This window comes from Oncorhynchus masou, chromosome 9 (genome assembly GCF_036934945.1).
Source record: "Oncorhynchus masou masou isolate Uvic2021 chromosome 9, UVic_Omas_1.1, whole genome shotgun sequence".
Classification (NCBI taxonomy): Eukaryota; Metazoa; Chordata; class Actinopteri; order Salmoniformes; family Salmonidae; genus Oncorhynchus; species Oncorhynchus masou.
Window position 1 is genome coordinate 52,038,120 of NC_088220.1, and position 13,549 is coordinate 52,051,668.

Below are 13,549 nucleotides of genomic sequence, written 5' to 3' on the forward strand. Positions count from 1 at the left end.
TCCATATGTTGATGATGTAAAGAATATTTGCTGGTCTGTGGTGTGTAATGAGGAGCAACCAGACACTGCACATGACACATTTATGAAATTGCTTATTCCATTTACTAATAAGTACACAACCATTAAGAAAATGACTGTAAAAACAGTTAAATCCCCTTGGATTGATGAGGAATTGAAAAATTGTATGATTGAGAGGGATGAGGCAAAATGTATGACAATTAAGTCTGGCAGCCCAACTGATTGGCAAACATACTGCAAATTAAGAAATCATGTGACTAAGATAAATAAAAAATAAAAATGTACTATACTATGAAACAAAGATAAACAATATAAAGAATGATAGTAAAAAAGGTTTGGAGCACCTTAAATGAAATTTTTGGGGAAAAAGCCAACTCGGCTCCATCATTCTTTGAATCAGATGGTTCATTTATCACAAAACCCACTGATATTGCCAACTACTTTAATTACTTTTCATTGGCAAGATAACATGCCAGCAACAAACGCTGACACTACACATCCAAGTATATCTGACCAAATTATGAAAGACAAGAATTGTACTTTTGAATTCCGTGAAGTCTGTGTGGAAGAGGTGAAAAAATGATTGTTGTCTATCAACAATGACAAGCCACCGGGGTCTGACAATCTGGATGGAAAATTACCGAGGATAATATCGGATGATATTGCCACTCCTATTTGCCACATCTTCAATTTAAGCCTACTGGAAAGTGTATTCCCTCATGCATGGAGGGAAGCTGAAGTTATTCCGCTTCCCAAGAATAGTAAAGCCCCCTTTACTGGCTCAAATAGCCGACCAATCAGCCTGTTACCAACCCTTAGTAAACTTCTGGAAAGAATTGTGTTTGACCAGATACAATGCTATTTCACAGTAAACAAATTGACAACAGACTTTCAGCACGCATGTAGGGAAGGATACTCAACAAGCACGGCACTTACACAAATGACCAATGATTGGCTGAGAGAAATTAATGGTATGATTGTGGGGCCTGTTTTGTTAGAATTCAGTGCAGCTTTTGACATTATCGATCATAGTCTGCAGCTGGAAAAAACATATGTGTTATGGCTTTACACCCTCTGCTATAACGTGGATAAAGAGTTACTTGTCTAACAGAACACAGAGGGTGTTCTTTAATGGAAGCCTCTCAAACATAATCCATATAGAAGCAGGAATTCCCCAGGGTAGCTGTTTAGGCCCTTTGTTAAAAGCAATCTTTACGAACGACATGTCACTGGCTTTGAATAAGGCCAGTGTGCCTATGTGTAACAGTATAACTTTACACCGTCCCCTCGCCCATACCCGGGTGTGAACCAGGGACCCTCTGCACACATCAACAACAGTCACCCATGAAGCATCGTTACCCATTGCTCCACATAAGCCACGGCCCTTGCAGAGCAAGGGGAACCACTACTTCAAGGTCTCAGAGCAAGTGACGTCACCAATTGAAACACTATTTAGCACGAACCACCTCTAACTAGCTAGCCATTTCACATCCGTTACACTCACCCCCCGTTTGACCTCCTCCTTTTCCGCAGCAACCAGTGATCCGGGTCAACAGCATAACTTTACACCGTCCCCTCGCCCATACCCGGGCGCGAACCAGGGACCCTCTGCACACATCAACAACAGTCACTCACGAAGCATCGTTACCCATCGCTCCACAAAAGCCACGACCCTTGCGAGCAAGGGGAACCACTACTTCAAGGTCTCAGAGCTAGTGACGCCACCGATTGAGACGCTATTTAGCGCGCTCCACCGCTAACTAGCTAGCTATTTCACTTCCGTTACATATGTATGTGGATGACTCAACACTATACATGTCAGCGACTGAAATGACTGCAACACTTAACAAAGAGCTGCAGTTTGTTTCGGAATGGTTAGCAAGGAATAAGTTAGTCCTAAATATTTCCTAAATGAAAAGCATTGTATTTGGGACAAATCATTCACTAAACCCTAAACCTCAACTCCATCTCGTAATGTGGAAATTGAGCAAGTTGATGTGACTAAACTCCTTGGAGTAACTCTGGATTGTAAACTGTCATGGTCAAAACATATTGATACAACAGTAGCTAAGATGGGGAGAAGTCTGTCCATAATAAAGCGCTGCTCTGCCTTCTTAACACTATCAACGAGGCAGGTCCTACAGGCCCTGGTTTTGTTGCACCTGGTCCACTGTTCAGTCGTGTGGTCAGGTGCCACAAAGATGGACTAGGGAAAATTGCAGTTAGCTCAAAACAGGGCAGCACAGCTGGCCCTTAAAAGTACATGAAGAGCTAACATTAATGACATGCATGTCAATCTCTCCTGGCTCAAAGTGGAAGAGAGACTGACTTCCTCACTACTTGTTCTTGTAAGAGGTGTTGATAAGCTGAAAGGTCTGTTGATAAGCTGAAAGGTAAAATACTAGCAGACAGCTCGGACACCCATGCATACCCCACAAGACATGCCACCAGAGGTCTCTTCACAGTCCCCAAGTCCAGAACAGACTACGGGAGGCGCAAAGTACTACATAGAGCCATGACTGCATGGAACTCTATTCCACATCAGGTAACTGATTCAAGCAGTAGAATCAGATTCAAAAAGCAGGTAAAAATACACCTTATGGAACAGCGGGGACTGTGAAGTAACAAGAACATAGGCACAGACACATGTATACACACACATGATAACATACACACTATACACACACGTACATATGGATTTTGCATTGTAGACATGTCGTAGTGGAATATGGGCCTGAGGGCACACACTTAGTGTGTTGTGAATTCTGTAATGGATGTATTGTAATGTTTTTTAAATTGTATAACTGCCTTAATTTTGCCGGACCCCAGGAAGAGTAGCTGATGGGGATCCATAATACATACAAATACAGACTGCCTGAGCACACAGCATAATGTTCCGCTGCATCCTCCCTCTGCTCTGGCGCCCCAGGCCCACTGATGGAATATTTGTGATAGGCTATTTCTCTCCATACACCTTCATTTGTCTTCTGTTTTGCAGTCTCACTGTATGGCAAGCACATGGCCACTCGGCTCTCCAACATGGCCGACTCACTGAATAACGCTGCTTGGTGAGATGAAGGCTGTCACATAGTGTGGAATCAAGAGATGGTTTCCAGAAGAGAAAAAAAGATGCTGTAATAAAAAGGGATTTTTCTCTGTGTATTTCATTGGTGGCGGACATTGTGTTAGATGAAATGCATTGGCATTTCAATGGACAGTCAATTGGTGTACAGTCCTGGTGTCAATTCTTCTTCATGTGCTTGAAAGGTCATTGAGTTCACATGAGTTCAAGACAAAGATTCAACACAATGGGCTTTAAATCGCACAGATTTACACAAATCAAATGCAAGTGGCTCTGAGCTCTGACTGGGCAAATTACTGCGGGAAACAATTTCCCGAACCGTACTCTAACCCTCTTAGCAGTGGGGGTGGGGTGATATCCATGGTTGCTAAGGGCAACGGGGTGAGATAGATGGTGTGCATTTGCGGAGCCGCAGCTGCGCGTCTGTTAATACCAACGCGACCCTCACGTCCCCGCGCAATTCTCAACACTGGGTTGGCTGCTTCAAGGCATGAGGATGCAAGCGGGGATTTAGTTTCAGTGTCTTTTACCGTCTGGAGCAGATTATTACCTTTCTCCCGCACACAGAAACGGATTTAGACACACGAAACAAGGTTTGTATATATCATTCGTTTTTTTCTTGTAGTCTATTCTATTGTTTGTTAAATGCGGTATTAAATGCATATAATGATGAACTCCTGTAATTTCCATGTACCGTTTAATTAACCTTTATAGTCATACAATATGGCCATTGTTGATGAAACTCTTGGATGGGGAGCTCATCTTGGTTTTTGTTGGAGGATCTCAACGTTAAGGGACTGTGAACAGGCTGTTGATGGCTGATACATGCTTGCACTACGCATATCCACTCTGTGTACTTAACCTACATAAATTAAATGTTTTTTTCTGGCATTGCTTTGTTTCGATAAACATTTGTTTGGGAAGACAATTGTGCGCTCAAAAACAATGTAATTTGGTGCCTGAGTCCCTGAGGCTCCTCATTCAATCAACTTCCACGCCATTCGCTAGACTGCCCCCTCACACATTATAAGACAGACTGCCCCCTCACACATTATAATTAAACGCATTCAAGTGTGAATTTAAACGGGGCTAAGTAGGACCTCAATTCCAACATACAAATGTAATCTCTCAGGAGAGGGAAAAACAGGCGCTTGGGATGGAGGTTTCGAGAATGTGTAGTCTAGTCTATCAGTTTCACCACAACAGACAAGCGCTGCATTTGCTGGGAATTTGGCGCTTGAGTTGTTTTCCTCTGAGGATTTCATATTATATTAATCACGTCTGTGTTGCTTCAAGAATTCTCTGAATGTAATATCACTTCATTCATCGAAAAGATGGCTATAAATCTTTTTTTCCCGACATGACTTTTGTCTATGATGATGCATTTACGCGTTATAACGCGGCCCAGCTTTCTCAATAGGCAAGCCCATCTATTGTTCTGAATGCGTCTTGGCAGCAACTTGGAAACCATTTATGTAGTTGTGGTTTAAGGAACATGTTGAATTCCCTTACATAGACTATATAGCTCAAACATTTCGAGAGGAAACTATCAGTAAAAACATTTCGATAGACGCTTTTTTTTTTAGGCTAGCCTACACAAAATGGGGGGGGGGGGATTTGTGAATCACGTTAGCAATGCAAATGAGCGTTTGAAAAGGACGGGCACCTGCTGTCTCGAGCATTTGCATTGGCTTTTTCACCAGTGGTCCGTGGACAACATTAGCGTGAGCAACAGTAGTGGAATCGGTGGTTCGCCTTCAAAATAAAAGTCTCCCAATTGAAACGTATTCAAGTTCGACTACATACACAGCCGTGGGAAGTAGACTTGGAAAGTCATCTCCCAAGTTAGTTTGTTATGCGCAATACTAGCTAATATTTGTGTGAACTCTACATGGGTGTTACTAAGTAGGCTGATACCCCATTTCAATGGTACACAATCCATAGGTTAGGCTGTAGGGTGCATTATGAATCTTCAATACTCATAATAAACTAGTTAAATAATGGTTTAAAACAATAGTAGGTGATTTTCCACAGTCAAAGTCCCGCAATAAGAGCTAAGATGCTAATATGTATGTAAACACTACAGAGTTATGTTCTGCGGGTGTCACTGAGTAGGCAGATACCCCGTTTCATGGATGCACAATCAATAGGTTGTACAGTACAGTGTATATGGCGGTCGGTGCCATTTAAGATGAGGGAGGATGCTTTTTTTGTAGCATGTCCTTATTTATATTACAGCATATTGGATGACTGTCATTCATATTCCATTCACCCAGCTCAATGTAACATTGATAGGTTTACCCTACTACATGATACTCAACTTTTCCCTGTACCCATCATGAGGTTGCTACAACCTAGTCTATGAATGAACGTTTACAATGTAGGTGCACATCTAGCTGATCTAGGGTGTAATCAATAGTCCAACAGTTGCAAATGAGTTTCTGTTGGACAAATTTAGCTATGTCCCGGTTTCCTTCCATTTGCTTCTGTTGAAGAAGCGTTTTTCAACAGAATCGGCAGAATGAATACACCCTTGATCACACGCAAACACAGATCACTTTCATAGAAGGGACATCAAAACATCATGAATACTTTGCTCGCTGAATATGGTTCCTACGGAAAGTATTTAAACCCTTTGACTTTTCCCACAGTTTGTTACATTACAGCCTTATTCTAAAATTGGTTTAAAAAAAAACTATTCTCCACAATCTGCACACAACACCCCATAATGACAAAGCAAAATCAGGTTTTTAGATTTTTTTAGAAAATGTATTAAAAATAAAAAAACACAGAAATAACTTATTTACATAAATATTCTGACCCTTTGCTATGAGACTCGATAATTGAGCTCAGGTGCATCCTGTTTCCATTGATCATCCTTGAGATGTTTCTACAACTTCTTCCACCTGTGGTAAATTCAATTGATTGGACATGATTTGGAAAGGCACACACCTGTCTATATAAGGTCCCACAGTTGACAGTGCATGTCAGAGCAAAAACCAAGCCATGAGGTCTAAGGGATTGTCCGTAAAGCTCCAAGACAGGATTGTGTCGAGACACAGATCTGGGGAAGGGTACCAAAAAATGTCTGCATCATTGAAGGTCCCCAAGAATGCAGTGGCCATCATCATTCTTAAATGGAAGAAGCTTGGAACTACCAAGTCTCTTCCTGGAGCGGGCCACCCAATCAAACTGAGCAATCGGGGGAGAAGGGCCTTGGTCAGGGAGGTGACAAAGAACCCAACAGAGAGATCCTTGATGAAAACCTGCTCCAGAGCACTCAGGACTTCAGACTGGGGCGAAGGTTCACCTTCCAACAGGACAACAAAGACAGGACAGGTCTGAATGTCCTTGAGGGGCCCGGACTTGAACCCGATCGAACATCTCTGGAGATACCTGAAAGTAGCTGTGCAGCAATGCTCCCCATCCAACCTGACAGAGCTTGAGAGGATCTGCAGAGAGGAATGGGAGAAACTCCCCAAATACAGGTGTGCCAAGCTTGTAGCGTCATACCCAAGAAGACTCAAGGCTGTAATTGCAAAGGTGCTTCAACAAAGTACTGCGTAAAGGGTCTAAATACTAATGTAAATGTGATATTTCCGTTTTTTGTTTTTAATACAGTTGCAGCTGTCATTGACCAGGCGAGAAAACCTTTCCAAGCCAAACCTTCATATAATGACTGCTAACCGCTACACACAGTCTACATCGTGTTCACCATATTAGCTAACATGTAGTCAGCATAGCTACGAGGACTAACGTGTTTGTAAACCTGCTACAATCATGCAGTACAGTATACAATCATTAAGCATTTTAGCAGTTACACCGGCGGGCCCGGTGGCAATAAATTAATTAAACCAAAAGTTTACCTTGACTTGGAAGAGTTTCATTATTGGATAGCCATGGCCAGCTAGCTAACATAGCATCCCTCTCTGTTTGAGCCAGGTTTTGAGTAGGTTAAACTAGCTAGCTGTATTCACGATCTAAGTAGCTAGCTCCCTCTCTCTTGCTCTCTCTCACTGGCTTCTCCTTAATTTTGGAATAATTTAATTTGTTCAAAACGATTAAATGATTGTCTTTCTCTCCCTTTGAGTCAACTACACACCACATTTTATGCACTGCAGTGCTAGCTAGCTGTAGCTTATGCTTTCAATACTAGATTCATTCTCTGATCCTTTGATTAGGTGGACAACATGTCAGTTCATGCTGCAACAGCTCTGATAGGTTGGAGGACGTCCTCCGGATGTTGTCATAATTACTGGGTAAGTCTATGGAATGGGGTGAGAATCGTCAGCCTCCTAGGTTTTGTATTGAAGTCTATGTACCAGGAGGAGGACAGAAGCTAGCTGTCCTCCGGCTACACTATGGCACTACCCTATAGAGTGCTGCTTTTCTACTGTAGAATTTCATTGTAAAATTGTGTTTTAATCCATTATTTGGTGACGTGAATATATGTAGTATAGTTTTATCTAAAAATCCTAACTTTTTTCACTATTTTTATTAAATTTACTGAGGAGGATGGTCCTCCCCTTCCTCCTCTAAGGAGCCTCCACTGAAGTAGCAATGGTGGAAAAAGTACTCAGTTGTCAAACTTGAGTAAAATTCCTTATATTAAGGAAACCAAATGTTGTTTTTTTTATTAACGGACAGACAAGGGCTTACTCCAACACCCAGACATCATTTACAATCACAGTATTTGTATTTTGTGAGTCCGCCAGATCGGAGGCAGTATGCATGACAACACGTAAAATAGTAAAGTAGAGTATAAATACACCACTGTTATAAGTAGGCTATGGAGTGCAATTTCTATATATATATATATATATTTTTTTTTTTTTTTGGGGGGGGGGGGGGGGCAAATTAATAATTGCATTTTTGTTTACTTTATATAACAACATTCCTAAAAAAAAAAAAAACATCTAGTTCCAACTGTGGAATGATTCCACTTTTTTTATCCAATTGCTTCATTTTATAATGGGGGACTTTTATTTTGAATGGGAACCTCCGATGCCACTATTGTTGCTCACGTTAATGTTGTTCACGACACACTGGTGGCACCCCACCCCCTCTCTCATTAGAATGATCTTCTATTTCGGCAGCGCATGATTGGAGCTCACAGCTAAACTCAATCGCAGCGTCTAAACCCCCTCGCGCTCACTGCTGGTTTAACGTAACAAAGGGAGAAGAGTGCTCAGATGAAAACGGGACAAAAAGGCTAAAGCGCGCGATTGTCCTTGTGGCAGGACATGTAAGCGTGGTCGCCACTCCCCCCACAGACGCTCATTCCTTTTCACGCAGTAGTATCACAACTCGGAAATCCGATTAAAATGTGTTATTGGCATCGAGCTCCTCTCAAAATACAAGACAGTTGTATTACAATGTATGTTACTCTACTCATTTTACGTCACATACATCCATAGGGTCCGTTTGATTAATCGAATATTCCAAAGTATGTGACTGGTTTACATCAGCAGGTGCCCCTCTGGTGTTTTAGATTGGAGACGAAATAGATTCGTTCAAATTCTCAGCTGGATGATTTATAGAAATCTGTACTAATCTATAAAAATAGTATAACCATGGATGACATAGCTACGTTACAAAATAACCCACTGCCGACTGGAAAACAAGGTTAGCACTCCACAGCACATGATTGGAGATAAAGGGGTTGTCTGTGGTTGAAAGGGGGGAGGGGGGACTCGGGGGGGACTCAAGTCTATAGAAAATCATGGCCAGAGAAAATAGGGCATTTGTTACTTTCTGTTTTGCCTATAACCTTTACTGATGTTATGATGCAATTATAAACAATTTCCCTGATAAACATTATCACTATGGCTTATTATGTCCATAAATGTTAAAATGAGCTATGGCTCGTGTAGATTTTCATAAAATACAAGAAATCCATGCTCTGTTTCTTTGTCATTGTCCTTTATGGAGATTTGCTTTAGATGTTCTATTTTTCACTCGCCTCTGCTGTCATTGCATGTTATTGTTCAACCTTACTAGGATGTCAGCTTGCTTTTCCTGGATACTAAAGCCCAGACATAAACTCTTCAAATAGTGCTGAATTGTAAACAAAACCACAGATCCTATTTTCTTAAACAGCAATGCTCTCTAGCATCTAGGTGACAGGAGTCAGACCCTTGTGGCAACATGAGATTATCTGGAGCATGTTATGCCATGTGTTTATTCTCCTATGACTGCTCCGGGCCATTCATGTCATTTCCTCATTCTTCAAAATGGCCATCACCCCTCACATAGCATTTGTCACGTTACATTATGTTGGTTTGTGCTTGGATACATTGGCTTTAAAATCATTTGAGCAGGCCTTTGCTGTTGTAGAGATGCACTGTGTATTCAATCAGCTCTGTCTGGAGTATCCAATACTAAGTAATGGACTGTCTGTGTTGTTGATTTATACATTTAATCCCTTCTCGTTTAATTTCCACCAGGTTCGTTGCCCTCATTCTCACTACAGAATATGATGCAGAGGCCCTCCTCTCCAAAGGGAAGTTGGATGGGTATACTGACATACGTGTCAGCTCGTGATCAATGAACTCAGTCCATTCAATCACTAAAGGAACTAACCTGAACTACTGAAGAAAAAGTGGGGATATAACGACACAGACATCTTTTTGCGGATATGGCGGCGACAGATGCATGTTCAGCGCCTGTACTGGAAGATGGCACCACCACCACCGAGACTAAAACAGAGGTGGAGCCCAAAATCTCAGAGACTGTCACAGAGGCTGTCACGGAGGCTGTCACGTCTCCACCCGAAGAGGCACATCCAGCCGGGGAGACCAAACAGAGCACAGAGCATCCGGCCGATGGCAAAGCTAAACAGGCCTCTGAGAATATTTTCTCTTCCTTCCTGAATAAGAGTGGGCTGGGAAAAGTCATGGGAGGGAAGAAGAAGAAGGAGCAGAGCACAGAGGCTGTGGAGGCTAATGGAGAGGGCAACACAGAGCAGAAAAAGGCCTCTGACCAAGCAGAGGAGCCGGCAGCCAATGGCACAGAGGCAGCGGCTGAGGACCAGGCCATTGAGAAAGCTCCGGAGAACCAGGTGAAGGTCCGATCCAAATCCTTGGACAGATTAGAGGACCCTGGGGCCCTCAATGCCACAGTAGACCAACTGGAAGATGCCCCGGCAGCAGAAGGATCAGAGAAGCCTGCATCTAGTGCAGCGACCAAACACATTAAACGCTGGCATTCCTTTAAGAAGCTTATGGCCCAGAAGAGTCACAAGAAGAGCACAGAAGAGTCTAAGGAGGCTGAAGGTAGCGAGGGTGCATCCGGGGGCACGCCTGGTGACTCAAGTACACTGGACTCCAAGGCTTCAGAATCCAGTGGCCAGAAACGGTGGAAACTGAAAAGGTCATGGACATTCCAGGGACTGAAAAGAGACCCGTCAGTCGTAGGCATCAGCAAAGCCGCTACGGGTGAGAAGGCGGAAGTTGAGGAAAATGCCACAGAGAACGATGAAGCGGCTGCGCCTGAAACAGAGGAAGCCAAGGCACAGGTAGACGGCGAAACACAGGAGAAGACAAACACAGATGGAGAGGAGGAGAAGGGAGCCACCGCCGCCCCACACAAATCAATGAACCAACACGCAGATGACATTTGGACCTCCTTCAAGAAACGCGTGATCCCCAAATCCAAGCGGTCAGCAGACACGGTGGCTGCCAGCGGGGAGGAGGAAGGTGCTGCCGCATCTGAACCGGCCGAGCAGACGGAAGAGGCAGGCAAAGAGCAGGCCAAGTCGGCCAAGGCCAAGCGAACACACTTTAACCGTGCCGTTTCGCTGAAAAACTTCATCATGCGAAAGGGGAAGAGCACCAGCGTGGACCAGGGAGACGGAGCTCCGAAGGAGGGTAAGGAGGCAGCAGATGGGGAGGTGAAAGACACAGAGGACGAGGCTGCCCCAGCTGGCACGTCTGACAGTCAGCAGGCGGCAGACAGGGAGGCGAATGACACAGAGGACGCGGCTGCCCAGGCTGGCACGTCTGACAGTCAGCAGGGAGAAGCTGACGCCGCCCAGGGTGAGAGCAACGACAAAGGAGAGGCTCAGGTGGCCAATGAGCATACAGTTGCCGATGGAGAGGCAAAGGAGCCCGCAACGAGCACACCGTCTGGTCCTGAGCCAGAGAAGGCCAACTCAGCTGAGCCTGCAGCACCGGCAGAGCCTGCGGCAGAAGTGAAAACCAACTGTGAGAATGGTTGCTCGAACGGCACGCCCGAAGAAGAAGCCACACACAATCATGAAACGACCCTGAAAAAGGACGGACCAACAGACGAGGCCAAACAAGAAAACACCAACTCGTCGATGGACACTAAGATCCTGAACCTCGGCACAGGAAATGCAGTAGCCCAAAGCGGTGAGTTTGCAGCAGAAATAGACTGTGGTGATGATCTCCAGCAAAATGGAGCTAACATGATGACAGAGGGCAAATTAGAACTAGGGACTAGCTTTGAGATAGAGGCCGGGGGGGAGGGACCTTCTCAAAATGGAGGGTCCCATTCTGAGTCAGGGGAGACCAATGCTGAGCCACATGACCAAGAGGAAGCGCGGAAGAGGATGCTCTATGAGGCGGCTGCATCCATCATACAGACAGTTATGTCAGCGGCCACTGAACAGTTAGAGAATGAGAAGAACTTCCTGGACAATGGTCTGACGTGTTCTCATTCTGCCAATAATGGGAATTACCCCAGATTTCGTCATTGAGCTTTTACTCATTGAGCAGGGTTCCCCCCCAGTTATGGTGCTGGGTGAAGCTTTAAGTGGAAGCGTAGTGTAGTTATGTGATACTGAAATCCATTCACCTACTTTGATGCAACATGCTGAAATCCCTTTAAGGACACGTAACGCTGCAGTAGGTAACATGAAGCATGTAAATAGTCAGCAAAAGAACCACTGAATTTAAGGATTACTCATAGGTATCCATGTCACAGCACACAATAGAAAGGTCACTGTGTATAACAAGGTCTCTTCAATATTGTAGGGAAAGCTGGTCAACTGACATCAATGTTTTGTCAATCAAAGGATTAGTAAGTTTTTTTTTAAAGTGTCACTTGGGCTGTCCAGGAACAAGATTAAGCACCTTTCTCCCTGAGGTACCAGTTTATCGATGAGAGTCGTTTTTACCTCACACGTTTGATTCAGTTTTCAGTCAGCGACCATGTCTACAATATTGTTATTTACCCTATGGAGTAAGTAGAATATGCTGTGAATCTGTGTCCAATAGTCTTGAGTAATACTAACACTTAAAACCTAAGATTATCTGTCAGCACCTTGTCTGCTACTAATTAAACGTTTTCTTTGAATGTTATGATTTAAATATATATTTTAATATATTCAATCTTTTCTGTTATCATTCACCAGAAAAAAAGGCGGGAAACGTGTGACGACACACAAAGAGGATTAGATCTGCATGGGATTCGTTCAGCGAGGAGCTTTGATTTCCCCCCCTCCCCCCTCCACCCCCCTCCCTCCCCCAAAACCGGAATAATCACATGTTTACGCCACAATTCACCATGGTGAGAGCGATGCAATCCATATAGATGAAAAAAATACTCCAAAGCAATAATTCAGTCATCAATCAGTGCAGTTCTTGCTTACCATTCCATTATCAATGTAAATGTTTTGCTTGTCCTCTACTAGTGAGATTTTATATTGTCAAAAAAAGGAAAACATTACATCCTTGTCAAATGTTAATCTCTATGATCTCTCATTCCAGAATAAAAAAAAGACTTAGTTTTATATCAATTGCCATTTTATTTGTAGTTTTGTCAATAGATATTTCAAAGTGCACCCGAGAACACATTTGAAATGATTGCCCCCCCAATGTGGATTAATGAAGTAATGTGTTCTAATCTCTTTCTGTGTTGTTTTTAGACTGTTGTGTACATGAATAAACCACCATAAAATATTAAGTCAAAAAATGCTTTGTTTTTTTCTAAACACATCTTCTCACTGTAACGCAGTATTTGATATGTTTTGTTGATCAATGATGTCACATGTTCGCTAGCAAATTGTCAAACTAGAACAATAAAAGATGAGTCGCACAACTAAAGAACCTTAATTGCGGAGGCTATTTATGCATAGAATGTTGATGTACAATAAATGGCTGCTTATATATACACTTAGGAAGGCATTATGGAAATGCTATTGGTCATTCATCTCTAAGATAATCCTACATCCTTTTACCTAATAGCAGGTTTGTACATGATGTATTAGCTGGAGTACTTCAATTTCACATTGAATAGCGTCAAGTGATGTGCTCACTCACGAGTAAATGACTTATTTCAGAAAGTCATGTCTGCTATAGTCTGTCACTGCCCTGGCAGTTGAGGGACATCTCTGTTACCGTTCTGTAAATGCGCTCAATACAGAACTATCCATGAAATCACCACCATACTGTTGTCTGTAAAAAACTAAATCTATGGGATTAAGTT

The 13,549-nt window shown here is 43.1% G+C and overlaps 1 protein-coding gene across 1 annotated transcript; it reads left to right on the top strand.

The window, feature by feature from the left end:
• The first annotated feature begins 3,498 nt into the window (after window positions 1-3,498).
• On the top strand, window positions 3,499-13,314 carry LOC135546154 (A-kinase anchor protein 12-like). Its single transcript, XM_064974343.1, has 3 exons — window positions 3,499-3,693; window positions 9,547-11,472; window positions 12,477-13,314. The coding sequence occupies exons 2-3, from the start codon at window positions 9,738-9,740 to the stop codon at window positions 12,497-12,499; spliced, it is 1,758 nt and encodes a 585-aa protein (XP_064830415.1). The 5' UTR covers window positions 3,499-3,693; window positions 9,547-9,737; the 3' UTR covers window positions 12,500-13,314.
• Window positions 13,315-13,549: the final 235 nt, after the last annotated feature.

What these genes read in the sequence shown, in the direction of transcription:
- LOC135546154 (XM_064974343.1), top strand. Translation starts at nt 9,738, where the DNA reads ATGGCGGCGACAGATGCATGTTCAGCGCCTGTACTGGAAGATGGCACC. An exon ending in AAATGCAGTAGCCCAAAGCG is followed by an intron (nt 11,473 to 12,476) that starts GTGAGTTTGCAG and finishes ATCATTCACCAG; the next exon opens with AAAAAAAGGCGGGAAACGTG.